This window comes from Pleurodeles waltl, chromosome 3_1 (assembly GCF_031143425.1).
Source record: "Pleurodeles waltl isolate 20211129_DDA chromosome 3_1, aPleWal1.hap1.20221129, whole genome shotgun sequence".
NCBI lineage: Eukaryota > Metazoa > Chordata > Amphibia > Caudata > Salamandridae > Pleurodeles > Pleurodeles waltl.
In genome coordinates, this window is record NC_090440.1 from 99,441,439 (window position 1) to 99,463,851 (window position 22,413).

At 44.9% G+C, this 22,413-nt stretch overlaps 1 protein-coding gene across 2 annotated transcripts in view; it reads left to right on the forward strand.

The window, feature by feature from the left end:
• The window catches only part of NELL1 (neural EGFL like 1), a 3,335,977-nt gene that overhangs the window by 432,812 nt on the left and 2,880,752 nt on the right, over positions 1-22,413 (forward strand). For both annotated transcript variants that reach the window (XM_069221936.1, XM_069221935.1), the window contains exon 3: positions 3,421-3,571. In XM_069221936.1, the coding sequence (XP_069078037.1) occupies positions 3,421-3,571 (151 nt within the window). The remainder of the gene's footprint in view (positions 1-3,420; positions 3,572-22,413) is intronic.

A 22,413-nucleotide genomic window follows, 5' to 3' on the forward strand; every position in this document is an offset into this window, starting at 1 on the left:
TTCTCTTTGCTTTACATCCACCCCACTCCTATTTTGCAAAAATAATTTTGCACGTTCTTATGTTTTAGTCAGTACTTGATGCTCTTGGAACCAAAACCAAAAATTGCCCCTTCCTATTCTGTACTGCGACGGTCACTGCATTAAAAAGCAAACTACTCTTTCTTCTCTTTTTAGCATTTGTTTAGTGCTTATTACCCCTCACATGAATAGTAAGCACTATATAAATGCAATTTGAAACCAAGACAATTACGTTTTTCTGTCTTGTTTGTGTGCAAGCACAGGAAAATAGCAGAGATAGCCTTCAAAATGCAGATGTGGTCTCACATACCAGCATCAATAAGTATCAGTAAGCATTGTATACTTTAAAACAAAGGGTGATCAGCAAAGCTCACTTCCTTACACAATCAGAACCGCCACCGTTAGGTTTTTGTCCTGGATATTGTGAACCACCTGTGACTCTCTCATCGCCTTATTTGAGGACTCTGCATGCAGCAAGATAAGCTGTCTGGAAAAAAGAAAAATGTTTATTTCCATGCAATCCTCCAGCCGTACTTCGTGCAGGTTTCCCTGGGACAGACACCCAGCCAGCTTCATCCCTGGCTATGAAACATGGCGGGGAGGGCTGAAGCCCTTTCAGCCTAATGGGTGTTGCACACCTGATTTTTTTTAGTGGGTTCGGTGGGCATTGTCAGCAATAATGTGATTGCTAGTGGTGGCAAGGTCAGAGTGTTATTGAAAATGTTTTCCCCGGTGATGCTTTTCCCGTCTTTAATTGGTGATATTAGACTGCAGTTTGTAAGTGCCAAATACCACTAGTGGTACTTACATCTCCTTTTCGTGATTAAGACCCTTGTCGTTTGTTTTAATGAAGGCTTCAGGTACTGCCAGGTCCAGACTAGAAATTGGCACTCAAGGGTGCTGCTCATTTCAAATGGTCTACTATATCCTCAACTTTGTCTTCTGAACGTTACCAATATTCTAATGGAAACCACCCATACCCTTGGACTGGACCAACCACTCTGTCATCCCACTATCCAAGCTTAGCGTTCTACCAACAAACCAAGGTCAACACAAAAAAGACACAACCAAACAGTCTGATCTTTCATATACCTCCCCAGACAACCTAATGCTTGAACTCGTCTCTCACCTTACCAAATCCACGTGGGAAGCTATGTGAACATTAATCCCCAAATACAACACACAAGCGCAAGCCAATGTTTCTAGCACCCATGTACTCTAAATATCCTACACTAAATACACAAAATACCTACCAGGGTGAAAAATTAGTGACTACTACTGAAGTGAGTGTCATCATGCACTGCATTTACCATGATGCATTGGGGCAAATTGAGTGCTGGGATGTGAGGCAGTGTCCCCTCACCCACCGTCTGTTTTAAAAAGCTCTCTTCTTCTGGGAAGCTTGTGTTGTTGCACCTGCAGCCAGTGAGTGGTACAGATACCTAATAAGACTTTGGGTGTCATTTCCAGCATCCACAAAATGACGTGTCACTCTCTACTGCTGAATTAATTAATCTAGAAACATGTGTCTAGAGTTACACAACACAGGCTGCACCAACTAGGGTGAAAAATTAAACCAAACACAGGAGAAGAGTTTGCACAGTTCACACCCTGATGTCATGCACTGTGAGGTCCTCTTACATATAATAATGAAGAAAAAGAATAGATCGTGAAATAAATGAAAGATAAAGTGGTTTGTGGAAAGGGTTATAGTGTGACGTTGGATTATAAGCAATAACGTTCTTCTGGTGTGCATTATTGGGATATTGGAAGTCAGTTTGGAGTTACAAGATCTTATGACAGCACTTGTTATGGAATATACACACTCGAGCACCAGTGGTGTAACAAAACTTGAGTGGGGCCCGGAAATTACATGGAGGGCCCCCCTCACCCCACTGAACTCACTCAGAAGCTCCCAGGCCAGGGTATTGTGCTGAGGGAGCCTCCTGGGGCTTGGGGTGCCCCCTGTGCCACAGGGGCTGCAGGGGCCTTTGTTACACCAGTGGCAAGCACACACACTTATGTGAAGAAGAGAGAGTCTGGAATATGAACATCTTGTCTTATTGGTATTTCCTTGATATCTCCTACAAATTATATCTAAATACATTTGTTTGGTAGAGAAAAGTTGTTTGTGGTCTGTGTATCTGTTTCAATCTTATTTGCTGTAATTCATTTTATACCTGCTTTTGCAACACACTGGCCTTGACTTGAAAGGCAACAGATCATTGTGCATTGACTGTGGGAGGGTAAGATCTCCACGGTTGTTGTCTTAAGAACTTGTAAGGAATACTTATTCCCCTTTGACAAGGAAGGGGTAGTCTGTCCCTGAGTTTTAGTAGAGCAGTTTCCAAAGCGAGAGATACTTCTATAACCACTGAAACGAGCTGTTGAAGGAGCACAGCTGGTGGTAAGTCTTGCATGAAGGGGCTAGAGTGCCACCCACTAGTGGAAGAAACAAAGCAGGAGCAGGGACCTAGCACACATAGAATGCTCCCTGTCTGCATTCTGAGCTATAACCTGCGAATGGGGCCTTCTGATTGGATGACTAGCTCCCTAGCTTCCATCCAGGGTGCAAACAGTTATTAATGCCTGATGACAGGGCAATGATGCTTATATCTAAGGAGAGGACTGGATGTCAGTTCATAGAGCTGATGTCAAAAATGACTTGGTCAAGTATACTGAATCTAGTGGTCTGCTATCTCTAGCGTCTTTCAGGTGCGATCAGCATTTAAAAAGATGCCACTGGAATAATCTGCGCACGTTACCTGCAGCAGGTCAGATATTTTGTTCTTATAAACACCGTGGTTGATGCAATATAGAATCCATCACATTTTCCTCTATGTTTGGAACAGGTAGACAAGACACCAGATTCCAGTGAATTCTGCAATTACTTATGGTCAGGAACAGTCTATGGCATTATAGGCAGTAATAGGCTTTCCGGAGCCAGGCAAGGACAGGGTTTTCCAAGGGTAAGGGGGGGGCAGAGATAACAACCTTCATGGTGGATGTGAAATTGGAACAGCTAAGTGGTTCTGAGCCCCTCGACTGGAGGGATATTGCAGGCTTTAAAACCTCATTTATCTGCAGCACACCTTATTTACAGCCAGTTAATCTGCTCGAAGCACACCCTAATGGCTCAGCATCATGTCAGAACTGTTGTCAGAAAATCTGTGGCTGCCCAGTTGTAAACTTGTCAAAGTGACACGCGCGGCACATTGTCAAAGATGGTATTTTCTGATTTTTCCACTGAATGAGCAAGGGCGGCCAGGCAATCGCCATGTAGCTCCTCCAGATGCAAAGTTGCAAACAATGGTAGAATTGAAGTCAGATATAAGGAATCTGATTGGATATTTTATTTAGCATCTCTAACTCGTGATGTTGTATTCCCTGTCACCCCAACAGATGTGGAGAGAGAAGTCCACGCAGCGCCGCACGTAAACGAGAAGGTGATCCGGCTGTTCAGGAATAAAAGTGAATTCACCTTCCTGGCTACGATACAGCAGAGGTCGTCAACGTCCGGGGTCATCCTGTCTATCAGGGAGCTGGAACACAGGTACCGGAAACACGCTCATTCTTGTGTAACATGAGTCAGCATTTCTTCTCGCTCCCTAGGCGAAAGCTGCTGCCCGGCACTCTTAGGGGCAATTTAGAAGCCCCTAGCGCCACCTTGCACCACATTTGCATCATTTACTTTGACACATATGTGACGTTAAGGTGGCATTTCCCACACGCCATATTTACAAAGTGGCGCAATGCTTGATTACAATGGCCCTCTGGGTCCTTTGCAGGATTAGCGTCATATTTTGTGATGATAGTCCTTCAAAGCGCCTGACTAGCATCACAAATTATGACGCTAGTCACCCTAACTACTGCCATGGTGCGCCGTATTATAAGTAAGGCGCTACCATGGTGGCGTTAGGGGGAGGGGCTCCAAGGGGCGCAAGAAAAGCGGCGCTGCACTAGATGCAGCACCACTTTTCATAAATATGCTCCTAAATATTTTACCAAGGTGGGTCCCCTTGTAGTGCCACACTATAACACATGCCAATAGACCCGATTGAAGCGGGAGACTCACGATCTGTAAAGCCAAAAATGGCTGTATTTCGGCTTTCTCCTGCTTGCCTCAATAGAAGACAATGGGAGAAATACAACCTCCAGATTATTTTTTACAGTCCTCCCACTTGCCTCTTTTAAAATGTTGGCATGTAAGCTGTAATGTATTCTGCTAAATGGAAAGTCTGTGGCGGCCATCTTTTCTACAATCCAGTCCATGCATGGCTCCTCTTTGATTGCACTCAGTGGTATAAACAAAGCTGTTATGACCCCTTCCTGAGGCACATGTTCTGCCAGTGTATGCTCACCTTAAGCAAACGTCATTTATTTCTGGAAATTTCAAAAGATGCTTAATATATCAAACTTTTTCTGTTACAGTTCAGATCACAAATTTGACAAACTGTGCAATATAATTAGCATAGACACGGAAAAGGTGGCAGATACCGACTACTTAGTTACCAAGTAATTATGCACACATAAGTTGCCATGAAAGGGTGTGCACTGCTGGAAGTTAAGAACTTACCTAGTAGGTGGGGAGCATTTTAGAACCCACTCACTAGGAGTTTGCAATATACCATACATACTTACAGAGGCTTTCAGCCGGCCCTTTTCATCCATTGGCTGTAGGGTCATTCACGGGTTGCTTCCAACCACCATGCCATTCAGAATGTGGCGCAGTGTCAGCCCACTTTAGCCATTGACCTCCATGACTGTGGGTAGTGATGCCATTCCATTCATGCACAATGTTCACATCTGCACAATAAGAAGTCCCTTTATTGCCAGAGACTGCTGGTGCTATGCGTGCTTTGTTATAAATATGTATGTACATTTTAGCCTTAGGCAGTTTTTTTTAAATAAAACGTGTACCTCCATGCAGAAGCAAACTAAGCATTGACAAAGCCAAAAGGACAGCAGACAAAAGCAAACCTGTTAGTTTTGCCAATCTTTTCTGTATTGCGGCTGCACCAATACTAATTTATTTTCAGAGTATGCTGCACATCTGACCATTAAGTTTCTCCTTGCTTGTTTCACAAAGTTACTTTAAATGATTGTTTCTTTTTGTCTCAGCCACCTTCTGAGGGTAGCTGCATAATAAATTAAAAACTCTCTCTAGATTCCTTAATTGCACATTGTTTGGCTACACTGTGGTTACAACCACAGAACGAGTTGTCTTATTTAATTTAACATATATGTAAATGACCTTGCTGAAAGAACTCTTGTTTCCTATCCACACACTGGCGGCTCCTCTGTTTGGGCAGAGAAGCGTCGCCCCCATGCCAGCAGCAGAAGCTGCAAACCTTTCACAAGGAAGGGACAATAAACTTTTCTAGTGAAATGGGCGGGGCCATGGGGTGGCGAGCAGTGAGGGGAGTGCACTCTCCCCACTGCGCATTTATGTTTGGCCGGCCGTCGGGGGCCGGCCAAACATACATGCGCAGTAGGCTTGCTCCAGCCCGCAACACAGTTTCCAGGCTAGAGAGAGCCCTAGCTGGGCGCTCCTAGCCAATCCTGATGCTGTTCTGAGCAGCGTCAGGATTGGCCGCAGGGCAGGCTGGGAGCCTGTGCCTGCACTGGAGGACGGAACAGAGGAGCGGTGCGGCGAGAAGCGGCGCGGAGGTAAGTTTATTATTATTTTTTTTAATTTAAATTCCTTTACCCCCACCTTGCGCTACCCCAACCTGCCCCCTGTAACCTGGGCTCCTGTATTCACATAGACTAGTGCTAAATGTTTAACATTCATATGTAAACAAATCATAAGCATACATAGGTTGCAGAAAATACCCCCATACGAGAATCAAGTGCACATTACCAGTTACTGTATTAACACATGTCTAACCCTAATCTCTGTAGTTTTAACGGATAGATTGCCAAAAAAAGTTTTGTTTTAGAAAAATGTTACGTGTTCATTTTGGTTTGGGGAAATCAGATAATTATTAATTGGTTAAAACATGCTCCTAAGTGCAACACATCAACTATCAATGTGGGAATACAACAACTGATATAATAAATGTTAGGCCAAATGCCTTTGAGGGCCCCGCTCCTTTTCCCACAATCCTATGCATCCCTTGTGTGTCCCAGCCATCCCCCAATTCTTCAATTCAGCTAGTATTTTTTAGCAATGTAACAAAGACCTAAATTGAGTTTCTTTTCAAAGGTATTCAGTGCATGTTGGGTTAGGTCTTTGTCAGACATTCAACAGTACTTGGTTTTTGCATCACACAATTTCAACCGTAATCGCCTGTTCATAATTTTGTTCACAAGGTATGTGGCCCAACAGCCAGAGCTGTGGACATTAGAGCTGGGGAACGAGATTCAAGTCTCGGTGTTGGCTCAATATCCTATGATTCTGGACAAATCACTTAATTCAAAAATTGAATGTGTCCTTGTGTAATGTAACAGTAGGAAAGTGCTCCAATAAGTTCCTGTCGATTTGCGTTATATAAAATTGCAAAAAATAAAAGTACACCAAATGACCCTTACAGAAGTATCACATTTCTAGTTTAACCCTTAATATTCAAGTTCAGCCTCATATGTAACAGTATCCAAGACCAGGATTCAGTGTCAGAGTTGAGCATAGTCTATCCTCTGGAAGCACAAGATCACATCATGCTTTAGGTATACTTTAGAGAAAAAAAGAATCCAGATGAGGGAACCAAATTACATATTTTGAACCCTTAATGTAAGTATCATCACTGGGAGGAGAGCAATTTTTCAAACAAGAATCCTTATCCATCAGAAGTTTATTGCTTCTTTCGTCGACTTTTTTTTCATCAGGATTCAAGTGTGCAAGAGTTGAGGCTGAAGGCAACATTTCCTAAATACTTAACCAGGGCTCGAATATGAGTTGAAATGTACTGGTTGGGTGGAAAGTCCATACTCGTAAATACCAGTACCATGCAATTACAAGTTAGTCTCTGAGGAATACAGAATAAGCATGTGGGCTTACTTTTTCCAGGTCAAATGGTTTCCCCTAATTACTTGGGGTATAATGCTACAATTTTACCATCTCCTCTGAGAAGTTGGTATGTGAGAGCAGAGGTTCCAGTGTAGGTAGGGAACATTAGAAAACGGTCAGGGAGGGTGGCAAGTGATAGGAAAGACAGTGGGCTGGCTTATCTGATCACTGTGAATGTCCACTATAACAGGTGGGTTTGCCAGGGGCTGTGGCTCGTTTTCTCTTGCAGCCCAATCCTCCTGGGATTATTACCACACACATTTTCCTGGGCAGGAACATTGGGCCATTGTTGTTACACCTGCATAATCTGAGTACGGGAACACTAGGCAGGCATGACTGAGTTAAGCAGCAAGACGCCTAAGAATAACGCTCAACTCCTCTCATAATCTGGCTCATAATAGGAAGCAATCTAAGAAGGGACACCCCACATTTCTGCAAAACCTGGGTAGTACCTATGATACAGAAACTGTATTTTTGTCTGGGTTTATGTGATATAACTATAGGTTATTTAATTAAATGGCATTATTGCTTTTGCCAATGGAGGATTTACACAATTCCTAGAATATGTGGGTGCATTCATTGCACATGCCTAATTTTCACAGTGGGGACTTCAGTCAATTATCATATAATCATTTCTAAGTATATTGTACAGATTCATGCAATACAACCAGATGCTACACAAAATTATACTTTATTCTACTGAGCCATCATGCGTTCATGTGAGGAGCACAAAACCTGGCTAATTTATTGAATCTTAGCTGGTCGGCATCCATAGTACTCCGACCAGATCTGCCAGCTGGACATAATGGTTTCTGGAATGTTACTCTATGTATGCGTGTGATGTAGCAGGAATTGTAGTGCTGTCCCTCATGTCACAGTGATCTTCTCTGTGTGAGAATCTATGAACTATGTTGAACAAGGTATTGACAGTTCAAACGTAAAGTGATGCACTGAGAAGCCATGTTAGTGTACATCTGTCTTAGACTACACACTGAAATCTAGTTAGTATCAAGATTAAATTATGTTTAAAACATTTATCTGTCATGATGTTGTATGTTAGAGACTAAACCAGTAGTTTGCATTGCAACAATATTAGATTTGTAATGATAAGTGTTTTAAATATGCATTCAGAAATAGAGAAATGTAGTTCTACACCACACTGGCTGAAATTCTTTAGCAGAGTAAAGTTACTGTAGCATGAATGCTAATGAAGACTTATTAATGCTGAATTTATAGTTCCCGTATCTAAATGTGTCTTATTTGCATGCATTAATGTGCAGTTTTAATTCACTTTCATTAGCCTAAGAGAGGCCTGCTTGCCCCTGTATTTGTGATTGTGTAGAAATTGTCACGTCATCTTGCTAACGTGTACCTTTCCTTCAGACTTCTTTCCCATGAGAATGCTAGTTTGATAATAGATGTCTATAGTTCTACACATAGAGAGTGTGAAAAAAACGTCCTTGGATATGGAACATCCTGGTCTGTGGACTGACAGTTTAAACATTTGTTTCAGTCTTTTGTGGAAGGGTATAGATGGACACTGTTCTCATGACAAACCTGGAACACCATGTGAATGTTTCAGGTTTTGTGTCATATGATTGATTTCTATTGGATGTTGCCCCTTCAACCTCAGGTGGTCTGAGAAACAGATTAATCATTTTGCCCTTTGAACCTTAATATACGTATCACCAGCTGGACTTTGGTCAGAATTCCTGCAGACCCAACAGATGCAGACTGCAAAAGAGAAGAAGCAGAACTCTTTTGCCCTATAACCTGAATGCTGAGCCCCTTGGACTCTGAGAGGTAGCTTCCTCTCTGCCCCTTTGAAATGCATTGGTGAGACTTTTCTCCCCAATACTCAAAAGAAGACTTTTGACCGAGCTTCTGATATGCTAGTCCTTACCCTTTTCACTTTTTTTGCCCATCTTAGTTAGTGACCTATTGCCTGAGATTACCTTTTTCCAAATTCATTTTGCTCTTTTTGTCCTTTTTGTCTTTTGCCCATATGCGTTCCTCCCCACACATGTTATTCTCTGATTGGCAAACGTGTAGGGTTTCCTCTTGCCAAACTACATTGAACTTTGATGAATTGAACAGCCTTATGCTGAGAAATGCTTGTTTTCAATACATCAGAATATTTTACTGATATTCTGTATTGTCTTTGTTGAAAGCTTAGTTCTCTTAATGTTAGTTCGCCTGAACTAACTTCATCACTTTGGTCAGCCTTTGGTAATGCGGTATCTTTATAAGTTTGTCTTGAGAATTGTCTATATGACTTTGAGTTTAAGTTTGTCATAAAACCCTTAACTTTATTCCTGGCTGGAGTTTTCCTTGTATGGCATGTGGGTCATACCAAGAAATTAATTGGTATGTATTGAGAAACTGTTGTCACACCCTTATGCTGAGTCCAAAGATCCGTTGGCCTTGTTGAGCATTGATTCCTGCGAAGGATGAAAATGCTCCAGCATATGCATATGGTATCTCTATAGTGTGAACCTAGCCAAAAGGCACCAGAGTGCTGTACATGATCATTATTAGTACTCTATCATCAACACAAAATAAAACTCTGAGTCTAAAATTCTGCAGCTCAATAAAATTGCTTTTAATTACAATCCTAATTTCAACAGATTGTTATACAGCAAATATAGGTTGGGAGCATCCTTCTGGGAACAATATAAAAATGCAGTGCTATCACAACTTCAGACTGCCTCGACCTGTACTGCATTCCATGCCTGCAGAGTAGGACATGACTTTATAATATGAGTATTCTTTCCCATGCTACCCTGAGCTGATTACCGTGTGGTCTGGATGTTCAGCCTTCACCTTGTTCAGTGGCAGCATGTCGTTTTCCCATGCGTTCCCAAACAGCAGTGTTCCTACAATTCTAAAACAGCAAACAATGGATACAATACCTATTCATTACAAATCTAGGGCATCATTTTTCATAGGGTTTCTCCAACAAGCACGGAGTACGGCATTTCTTTGTGAAAACAGGAGACAGAATGAACGAGCATGTACCAAACAAACATTGTCCTAATGCAGATTCCTTATCAAGAAACTATATGGGTCGCTGTCATACAGACGACCACCCATCAGAACGTTCAATGATACATCCATCCTCGCATATAACACACTACAAAAATCTAATTATTTCATGATCACTTACTGTTCTCGAAATGGATATCTTTTTTGCTAATCAAACACAACCTTGCAGGGCTGTTGATTAGAAATCATAGAAGCTTAGAAGAAATGGTGCCCAGGTTAAGAAAGCATTTGGCTACATTGCTAATGCTAGAAGATGCTACAGAAATTACTAAAGCAAAGCAAACATACTATATAACAATTGCCAATCAGGAAATAACTTTTTACCAGATTATTGACTAAACTTATCACTTAGAACTACGTTCTCAAACATGATCGATTTTGTAGCTCCTTGTAACTAATTGTAAATAGGTATACATTGGAATGTTGAACCAAAAAAGACGAACTTTAGTATTTTTAAAAATCTGAGATTTTTGCACTTCTAATCAAGCTATTATTTAGAGGTGAACAAAAGAAAAATATAACAAGTGCAACTGTTGGCAGCCATGTTTTAAATACTGTGCTTACATCACTTATCTGGTTATCTGTCATTCCCTGTAGTTTCCTATAGTTTGTTCCAAACACAACTGCCAGTGTCAGGTTTATATCCAACCTTCCAAAAATGTTCTTAACACAGTGACTCATAGAAGCCTATTGTGTTTTACAATTACATCTTAAATCTGACGTGTTTTTTGGAAAGTGCCTAGCTGTGGATTTTGGCCTCTAACTCAGCTGGCACCTAGAGAAACCTACCTCTGCATTTTTGAAAACTAGACACCTAGGGGAATGGGGTGACTTGTGGGGTCAAATTTGGCAACAAAAACAATTTTTTCTCACCTTTTGGTGATAGAAAGTTCTGGAATCTAAGAGGAGACACAAATTTCCTTCCATCTAGCATTCCCCCAAGTCTCCCCATAAGAATGGTACCTGTTAGAAATGGGGTCTTTGGTTGACAGTCAGGTTACCCCCTGTTCAAGCAAGGACCCTCACTCTAGTCAGGGTAAAAGAGAATCACCCTCAGCTAACCCCTGCTTACCCCCTTGGTAACTTGGCAGAGCAGTAGGCTTAACTTCAGAGTGCTAGGTGTAAAGTATTTGTACCAACACACACAGTAACTTAATGAAAGCACTACAAAATGACACAACACCAGTTTAGAAAAATAGGAAATATTTATCTAAACAAAACAAGACCAAAGCGACAAAAATCCAACATACACAAGTCAAGTTATGAATTTTTAAAGATTAAACTAAAAAATAGCGCTTAGAAACAAAAATGCTTCGATGAGATGTTAACACGGCGTCGTGACGGAGTCATTCCCAACAAGCCAACACCAGCGGCGCCGGACACGGAGTCGTGTAGACCCCCAAGTACAGTACCTTTGGTGAAGAGTGAAAACAAGCCGATGCGCGAAGTCGGGGATCGTGGCTGCTGTGCGAAACGTTGAACCCACGCACTTCGAGCGCCGTCAGTCACGACGTGGTGCGGCGACTTCCACGGAGTCGTGGACTTCAGCGGGGCTGCAGCGGCGTCGGGCCTGCGAAGAGCGTCGCGTTCCAGCGAAGGTCACGGCATCGGGTGCAGGCGGCGTCACCGGATTCATCAGCGGCGTCGGTCCGGAGTCGTCCGAAGTCGATTTCCTTGGATTTCCACCAGCTTTCCTTACAAGGGCCCAGGGACTGGATAGGGCACCACTTGTCAGAGCAGGAGTCTCCCCAGGGACTCCAGGTGCTGGCAGAGAGAAGTCTTTGCTGTCCCTGAGACTTCAAAGAACAGGAGACAAGCTCTAACTCAAGCCCTTGGAGATTTCTTCACAAGATGGAAGGCACACAAAGTCCAGTCTTTGCCCTCTTACTCTGGCAGAAGCAGCACTGCAGGAAAGCTCCACAAAGCACAGTCACAGGCAGGGCAGCATTTCTTCCTCAGCTATCAGCTCTTCTCCAGGCAGAGGTTCCTCTTGGTTCCAGAAGTGTTTCTCAAGTCTGTAGATTTGGGTGCCCTTCTTATACCCATTTTAGTCTTTGAAGTCACCTTTCTTCAAAGGGGACTCACACCTACTTGTGAAATCCTGCCTTGCCCAGGCAAGTCATCAGACACACAGCAAGGGGTTGGAGCCGGCATTGTCAGAGGCAGGCACAGTCCTTTCAGATGAGAGTGACCACTCCACCTCTCCCTCCTAGCAGAGATGGTTAATCAGGAAAAACAGGTTACACCCCAGCTCCCTTTGTGTCACTGTCTAGTGTGAGGTGAAAAACAACCCAACTGTCAAACTGACCCAGACAGGGAATCCACAAACAAGGCAGAGCCACAGAATGGTTTAAGCAAGAAAATGCTCACTTTCTAAAAGTGGCATTTTCAAACGCACAATCTTAAAATCAACTTTACTAAAAGATGTATTTTTAAATTGTGAGTTCAGGGACCCCAAACTCCACATGTTCATCTACTCTCTAGGGGAATCTACACTTTAATCATATTTAAAGGTAGCCCCCATATTATCCTATGAGAGAGACAGGCCTTGCAACAGTGAAAAACGAAGTTGGCAGTATTTCACTATCAGGACATATAAACCACATTACTATATGTCCTACCTTATCCATACACTGCACCCTGCCCTTGGGGCTACCTAGGGCCTACCTTAGGGGTGCCTTACATGTAAGAAAAGGGAAGGTTTAGGCCTGGCAAGTGGGTACACTTGCCAAGTCGAATTTACAGTGTAAAAATACACAAACAGACACTGCAGTGGCAGGTCTGGGACATGATTACAGAGCTACTTATGTGGGTGACACAACCAGTGCTGCAGGCCCACTAGTAGCATTTGATTTACAGGCCCTGGCACCTCTAGTGCACCTTACTAGGGACTTACTAGTAAATCAAATAGGCCAATCATGGATAAACCAATTACATACAATTTACACGGAGAGCATATGCACTTTAGCACTGGTTAGCAGTGGTAAAGTGCTCAGAGTTCAAAAGCCAACAGCGACAGGTCAGAAAAAATAGGAGGCAGGAGGCAAAAAGATTCAGGATGACCCTGCATAAGCAAAAGTCCAACACGACCCTCTACCAGCCTAAATCCAGGAGAGAACAATCAATACCTTGATGTACTTCCCTGATTGGGGTGATAGAACAAGGACCCAGGCCCACAACAGCAGGGGCATGTTCCAGTTCTACGCCTTCCTGACTCCAGTTGGATCCCTCTGTCCATACTCTCAGGGCCCACTAAGCTAACCCATGGGGAGCCCTTCTCCACATCTGCAGACACCATCTGTGCAGCGCCTAACTTTACTTTGCTCACAGATGTATTGCAATGGGCAGATAGTACCACCAGGGCCAACACAGTGGTGTTGCCCACTCCACCCCTGGGGTGTGACTCTCGTCCCACCCCCAGGGGCAACTCTGTCCACCAGGACAGCAAGCCACAGTGACCCCTGATGACTGTCAGGGATGAGAGCCTGACCTCAGGCCTCTCTACCCACTGTGACTGTGGAGAGTGGGGGGCGGTAGCCCCAGGTGCCTGACACCCTTTGAAAACTCTCCCTTCCACCAGGTCAGAGAAGATAATCTGACTCTGGTCCTCCCCTCTGGGGCTCTGTACCCTCCCTGCAGGAGCGGCACCCCCAGAGTCCAAAATTGTCAGGGTGCTGGTAGAAGCAGTCCTGCACAATTCTTCCACCAGTGCAGGGATGTTAACCTGCAACTGGTCCTCCAACCTGGGGTCGGTACCTTCAGGTTGGACCAGGGCCAGGGGTGAGGCTTCCCTCCCCCTGCCCTCTCTTCTGTGGTCCTGCACCCCCCAACTAGGAGTGGCTCCCCCAGAAGACAACATGGTAGGGGCACTGTTAGCAGTAGCCCCTTCCTCCAGGTCAGGGGGGACACCCTAAACCTGGCCTTCCAATCCAGGGTCTGTACCCTTAGATTGCATTGGGGTCAGGGGTGAGTCTTTCTCTCCCCTTCCTCTACTCTCAGGGTTCTGCACCCACCCCTCAGGGAGAGTACCCCTTGAAATCACACCAGGGGGGGTGATTGGGCAAACCGCCCACCCCTTCAGGTCACGGTTTATCCCCTGCACCTGATCCTCCAGTCCAGGGTCTGTACCCACAGACTGGACCACTGCCTGGCAACCCAGGAATTCCTGGGGGGCATACCTACCCCCACCAGGTCAGAGTTTACCCTCTGAACCTGGTCATCCAACCCAGAGTCACCACCCTGCGGTTGAACCACTGCCTGGCGCACCAGGACTTCCTTGGGAGCACACTTACCCCCATCAGGTCAAAGTTTACCTCCTGAACCTGATCATTCAACCCAGAGTCACCACCCTGTGGTTGAACCCTTGCCTGGCACACCAGGACTTCCAGGGGCGCACACTTACCCCCCTCAAGGGACACACTGTCCCCAAGGGCCACACAAGAGTCTGGCTGGCGCAGGTCTCCTGACTTCTGCCCATCTGACAGAGTCTGGATTCCCCCAACCCAGAAATGGTCTCACCAAGGTCATTCCTGGGGGGCTCTGCTCTCAGAGCTGACCCCTGACCCTCCAGATTCTCCACTGGGGTCCGCAACCCCCTCTCAACCCTCTGTCTGGACTTCTGCACCCCCTCACTAGGAGTGGTACTGCCAGACACCAGAACTGGTGGGACGCTGGCTACAGCCACCCCCCCCAAGTTCTCCTGACACTGTGGGATCTCCCTCAACAGATGACCCTATGGTACAGGCTAGGGTCCCCTCCTGGTGTTCCCTCATGGAACCCTCCAGGACCTGGGACCGGATCTCGGGCACCTTGGACCTCAGCCCATCCCCATTCCCTCTCCTCAGAGACTGAACATGGGGTCCCTCACCCATCCCACTACACTGGGACCTACCTGGGACACTACAATCCTTCCCTACCTCACCTGGTTGGGAAATACCTAGACCACTCCTCTCAGGAGCCCCCCCAAATGTCTCTTCAGACTCTCTGGTACTCACCAAGAGGTTTGCCTCCATTGTAAGCTCCCTGGGGTCAGAGAACTCACACTCCACCTGGTGTTGGCGTAGCTCTGGAAAATAAGGACTAGACATATTCTCTCCAGCAATTACATCACTCAGACCCTTACATGAATTAACCAAAGTACCCTTCACCCAACCATCCAGTGACTCTGCTTTGAAAAAGCACCCCACATCACCCTCCTGAGACTGGTGAGACAGAACCTGACTGTCCCTGACACTCAACCCACACTCTTCTGGGATGTCTTCACACTCCATAACCAGGACTTCTACCTGGGGGGAACCCCTCTCCCTGTCACTCTCACCTAGAGTCAGTAGAGTGTCCCTCCCACCAGTAGGAATATGACTTCCCATGCCAGTTCCTCAATCCACCTCAGGGACCCTGTGCATCACTGGAGCTACCTCATACCCCTGAACCTCCTGGCGTGTGTTAACTCCCTCCTTCAAGTAGGGCACCACATCTCTGGGCATGTGCACTTCTTCAGCAGCACTGGATATAAAATTGTTGCTGCCACCATTCCAGCTGGACTCAGCCCTCCTGACTGCCAGCTTTTCCAGTTTTAGCTTATAAGCCAAAATCATAGTTTATATCTCGAAGTCCCTTTCCCACTCGCCGTACTCCCTTTGCATCCTCAACTTTTCTGCCTCCAACCGGCGAGCCCTTTCTGCCTGTCTGTCCTGCACATCTTTAGGAGTCAGACCTTTAGAGGACCTACCGCTACCACTCCTGGAGAACCTCCCCCCAGGTGTAACAGGTACCTCTAATACACCACAGTGTAGACTTTGCACTTTCCCATCCATATCTTCTATGTGCCCCCCAGCTTCCTTGGCTGTCACCCAGGCCCTCAATGCCTCTTGCAGCTCCCCCTTCCTGGCAGAGCTCTTAACGTGACAGGCAAGATCTTCACAGAACTGTTTCAGTTGAGCAACTGAGTACCTCTTCAGTTTTCCTAATTCAAACACAGCTCCAGCTGTTGCATGTCCAGATTGAGACATGATGGCAACAAGTGCAAAGTTCCAATGGCAAAAAACAAGTTCCCAGTGAAGTAAAAAGAATCAGTCAAGGGATCAGCAAAATCATGGAAGTAGAACAAAAAGGAGTCCTTAAGAGAAAAAGCAAAAGTACAAATACAAGTCCAAATCCCAAACGCTGATCACCAATGTTAGAAATGGGGTCTTTGGTTGACAGTCAGGTTACCCCCTGTTCAAGCAAGGACCCTCACTCTAGTCAGGGTAAAGGAGAATCGTCCTCAGCTAACCCCTGCTTACCCCCTTGGTAGCTTGGCAGAGCAGTAGGCTTACCTTCAGAGTGCTAGGTGTAAAGTATTTGTACCAACACACACAGTAACTTAATGAAAACACTACAAAATGACACAACACCAGTTTAGAAAAATAGGAAATATTTATCTAAACAAAATAAGACCAAAACAACAAAAATCCAAAATACACAATTCAAGTTATGAATTTTTAAAGATTAAACTCAAAAATAGCGCTTAGAAACAAAAATTCCTCGATGAGATGTTAACACGGCGTCGTGATGGAGTCGTTCCCAACAAGCCGACACCAGCGGCGTCGGACACGGAGTCGTGTAGACCCCCAAGTACAGTACCTTTGGTGAAGAGTGAAAACAAGCCGATGCGTGAAGTCGGGGATCGCGGCATCTGTGCGAAACGTTGAATCCACGCACTTCGAGCGGCGTCGGTCACAACGTGGTGCGGCGACTTCCACGGAGTCGCGGACTTCAGCGGGGCTGCAGCGGCATCGGGCCTGCGAAGACGGTCACGTTCCAGCGAAGGTCACGGCGTCGGGTGCAGGCGGCGTCTCCGGATTCAGCAGCGGCATCGGTCCGGAGTCGTCCGAAGTCGATTTCCTTGGATTTCCGCCAGCTTTCCTTTCAAGGGCCCAGGGACTGGATAGGGCACCACTTGTCAGAGCAGGAGTCTCTCCAGGGACTCCAGGTGCTGGCAGAGAGAGGTCTTTGCTGTCCCTGAGACTTCAAACAACAGGAGGCAAGCTCTAACTCAAGCCCTTGGAGATTTCTTCACAAGATGGAAGGCACACAAAGTCCAGTCTTTGCCCTCTTACTCTGGCAGAAGCAGCACTGCAGGAAAGCTCCACAAAGCACAGTCACAGGAAGGGCAGCATTTCTTCCTCAGCTATCAGCTCTTCTCCAGGCAGAGGTTCCTCTTGGTTCCAGAAGTGTTTCTCAAGTCTGTAGATTTGGGTGCCCTTCTTATACCCAATTTAGTCTTTGAAGTCACCTTTCTTCAAAGGGGACTCACACCTACTTGTGAAATCCTGCCTTGCCCAGGAAGGCCTCAGACACACACCAGGGGGTTGGAGTCTGCATTGTCAGAGGCAGGCACAGTCCTTTCAGATGAGAGTGACCACTCCACCTCTCCCTCCTAGCAGAGATGGTTAATCAGGAAATGCAGGTTACACCCCAGCTCCCTTTGTGTCACTGTCTAGTGTGAGGTGAAAAACAACCCAACTGTCAAACTGACCCAGACAGGGAATCCACAAACAAGGCAGAGTCACAGAATGGTTTAAGCAAGAAAATGCTCACTTTCTAAAAGTGGCATTTTTAAACGCACAATCTTAAAATCAACTTTACTAAAAGATGTATTTTTAAATTGTGAGTTCAGGGACCCCAAACTCCACATGTCCATCTACTCTCTAGGGGAATCTACACTTTAATCATATTTAAAGGTAGCCCCCATATTATCCTATGAGAGAGACAGGCCTTGCAACAGTGAAAAACAAAGTTGGCAGTATTTCACTGTCAGGACATATAAACCACGTTACTATATGTCCTACGTTATCCATACACTGCACCCTGCCCTTGGGGCTACCTAGGACCTACCTTAGGGGTGCCTTACATGTAAGAAAAGGGAAGGTTTAGGCCTGGCAAGTGGGTACACTTGCCAAGTCGAATTTACAGTGTAAAAATACACAAACAGACACTGCAGTGGCAGGTCTGGGACATGATTACAGAGCTACTTATGTGGGTGGCACAACCAGTGCTGGAGGCCCACTAGTAGCATTTGATTTACAGGCCCTGGCACCTCTAGTGCACCTTACTAGGGACTTACTAGTAAATCAAATAGGCCAATCATGGATAAACCAATTACATACAATTTACACGGAGAGCATATGCACTTTAGCACTGGTTAGCAGTGGTAAAGTGCTCAGAGTTCAAAAGCCAACATCGACAGGTCAGAAAAAATAGGAGGCAGGAGGCAAAAAGATTTGGGATGATCCTGCATAAGCAAAAGTCCAACAGTACCTCACTTGTGTGGGTAGGCCTAGTGCCCGCGACAGGAAATGCCACAAAACACAACATGGTCACATCACATTTTCCCACAGAAAACGTACCTGTTTTTTGCAAAGTGCCTAGCTGTGGATTTTGGCCTCTAGCTCATCCGGCACCTAGGAAATCTAGCAAACCTGGATTTTTTTTTAAACTAGACACCAAGGGGAACACAGGATGGGGTAAATTGTGGTGGTCTCAACAGGTTCTGTTACCAAGAATCCTTAGCAAGCCTCAGAATTTGGCATAAAAACACTATTTCCACATATTTCAGTGCTGCAAAGTTCTGGAATCTGACAGGAGCCACAAACTTGCTTCTACCCAGCATTCCTCCAGGTCTCCCGATAAAAATAGTACTCACTTGTGTGGGTAGGCCTAGTGCCAGCGACAGGAAATGCCCCAAAACACTATGTGGACACATCAAAATTATCAAATACAAAACTGCCTGTTTTTGCGGGGGACACCTGTGTTTTTTTTCCTGGGCTCAGCAGCCGTCTAGGGAAACCTACAAAATACAGACATTTCTGAAAACTAGACACCCAAGGAAGTCCAGGGAGGTGTGACTTACGTGGATCCTCTTGTGTTTTCTTACCCAGAATCCTCACCCAACCTCAAATTTAGCTAAAAAATCTCATTTTCCCACATTTCTCTATGGGATCACCGCACCAGCACAAATTTCCTACCACCCAACGTTCCCCTCAGTCTCCCGATAAAAATGATTCCTCACTTGTGTAGGTGGGCCAAGTGCCTGTGACAGGGAAGAGCCAAAAAGATGTTGAAATTGAGGGGGAACCAAAGCGGGTCCAAAAGGGCAGTTTAAAAAAAAACGCTTTTAAGCTGACAAGTGGAGCGGAATTTTTATCAGTATAGATGCAACAATGCTGGGTGGAAGGAATTTTGTGGATTCCTGCAGATTCCGGAAGGTGCTGTACATGATCATTATTAATTCTCTATCATCAGCACATAATAAAACTCTGAGTCTAAAAATTTGCACCTCAATAAAATTGCTATTAATTACAATCCTAATTTCAACAGATTTTTATCCAGCAAATATAGGCTGGGAGCATCCTTTTGGGAACAATATAAAAATGCAGTGCTATCACAACTTCAGACTGCCTTGACCTGTACTGCAGTCTATTCCTGCAGAGTGAGACATGACAGATTTATAGTATTAGTATTCTTTCCCATGCTACCCCGAGCTCATTACTGTGCGGTCTGGATGTTCAGCCTCCATCTTGTTCAGTGGCAGCATGTTGTTTTTCCATCCTTTCCCAAACAGCAGTGCTCCTCAAATTCTAAAACAGCAAACAATGGATACAATACCTATTCATTACAAATCTAGACCATCATTTTTCATAGGTTTTCTCCAACAAGCATGGAATGTGACAGTTCTTTCAGGAGACAGAATGAACAAGCATGTACCAAACAAACATTGTCGTAGTGCAGATTTCTTTTCCAGAAGCTATATGGGTCGCTGTCATACCTTTACTTGCTAGCGATGCTCTCTAGTAAACAACTTTCTTGCCCCGGGCTATGGACAGCCGCCCACCCAGCAGAACGTTCAGTGATACATCAATCCTTGCATATAACATGCTACAAAAATCTAATTATTTCAAGATCCCTTACTGTTCTCGAAATGGAAATCTTTTCTGCTAATCAAACACAACCTTGCAGGGCTGTTGATCAGAAATCACAGAACCTTAGAAGAAATGGTGCCCAGGTTAAGAAAACATTTGGCTACATTGCTAATGCTAGAAGATGCTACAGAAATCACTAAATCAAAACAAACGTACCATATAAAAATTGCCAATGAGGAAATAACTTTTTACTAGATTATTGACTAAACTTTTCAATTAGAACTACGTTCTCAAACATGATTGATTTAGTAGCCCCTTGTAACTAATTGTAAATAGGTATAAATTGGAATGTTAAACAAAAAAGACTAACTTTAGTATTGTTGAAAGTCTGAGATTTTTGCAGTTCTAATCAAGCTATTATTTAGTGGGGAGCAAAAGGAAAATATAACAAGTGCAACTGTTGGCAGCCATGTTTTTAATACTCTGCTTACATCAATTATCTAATTATATGTCATTCCCTATGGTTTCCTATAGTTTGTTCTAAACCTGTGCATTTTTTTAAACTAGACACGTAGGGGAACCCAGGATGGGGTAACTTATGGCGCTCTCACCAGGTTCTGTTATCCAGAATCCTTGGCAAACCTCAGAATGTGGCATAAAAACCACTATTTCCTCACATTTGGATGCTGCAGAGTTCTGGAATCTGATGGGAGCCACAGACTTCCTTCTACCCAGCACTCCTCCAGGTCTCCCGATAAGAATAGTACCTCACTTGTGTGGGTAGGCCTAGTGCCAGCGACAGGAAATGCCCCAAAACACTACGTGGACACATCAAAATTATCAAATGCATAACTGCCTGTTTTTGCTGGTGGCACCTGTGTTTTTGGTCCTGGTCTCAGCAGCCGTCTAGGGAAACCTACAAAACCCAGACAGTTATGAAAACTAGACTCCAGAGGGAGTCCAGGGAGGTGTGACTTGTGTGGATCCTCCAGTGTTTTCTTACTCAGATTCCTTAGCAAACCTCAAATTTAGCTAAAAAAATAAATATTTTCCCACCTTTCTGTGTGGGATCATCGCACCGGCACTAATTTCCTACCACTCAATGTTCCCCTCAGTCTTCCGATAAAAATGATTCCTCACTTGTGTAGTTGGGCCAAGTGCCTGTGACAAGGAAGAGGCAAAAATATGTCGAAATTGAGGGGGAACCAAAGTTGGTCTAAAAGGGCAGTTTTAAAAAAAATAAAATTAAGCTGACAAGTAGGGCAGAATTTCTATCAGTATAGATGCAACATTGCTGGGTGGAAAGAATTTTGTGGATTCCTGCAGATTCCGGAAGGTTCAATCACAAAAATGTGTAGAAAATTGTGATTTCAAGCAAAGTTGGAGGTTTGCAGGGCATTGTGGGTAGGAAAATGGTGCAGGGTGCATGTGGAGTACACCACCCTGGACTCACCCAGATGTTTATTTTTCAGATGTGTCTAGGTCTCGTAGATTTTTCTACATAGCAGCGCGCCAAGGTCCAAAAAGTGCAGCCCTCACCATCCCAAGTGGGATGATTTTGGGAGTTAGACAAGCTCTTATGGCCCAAATGTAAAACCAAAACCCCAAATAATCAAATGTCCTCTTGCTTGTAAATTAGGATAAGATCTTTTAGTGTGCGGGGGAGAGCTGAAAGACTGTTTCCCCCTTTAGTTGAAATGGGGGCATAACCATTCCCATTCTGGTTGGTAGCCACCAACCCACTATTTTTTTTTTTAATTCCCTGGCATCTAGTAGGCTTTCTGCCCTCGGGGAGTGGATCGGGGGTAATTGCCCCATCTGCCCACCGGTGGCCAGAACAACTTTGTCCCCATTTAATTGGGGTGGGGGCAGATATGCTTCCAAAAATAGGACGATCTGCTCCCAAGGAGGGCAGGAATTACCAATAGTAATGTGCCCCCATGGGGAGCGACCCTTTCCCAAGGGACTGCCCCCTCAAACAAAACACACACACCAATCCCTGGTGACTAAGTGGTTTCTGCCCCCACCTCCCAGGGGCAGATCGGCCTAATAGAAATAGGCCGATCTGCACGCAATGAGGCAGAAATGGCCTAAAATAAAATTGCCCCCCAGGGGAGCGACCCTTGCCTAAGGGGTCACTCACAATTAGTATTTTTTTTGTTTTTAAATCCTTATGCCCATTGGTTTCTGCCCCTCCCCGTCAGGGGCAGCCTAATTAATTGCCTCCCAGGGGAGAGACCCTTGCCTAAGTGGTTGCTCCCATGGTGTGAAATTGGCAAAAAAAAATCCCTGGTGTCCAGTGGTTTCTGCCCCCTTTGGGGCCAGATTGGCATAAGAAAACTAGGCCGAGCTGCTCCTAAGGGGCGGGGGGGGGGGCAGAAATGGCCTAATTAAAATAGGCTGATCTACCACCAAGGGGGGCAGAAATGGCCTAAAATAAAT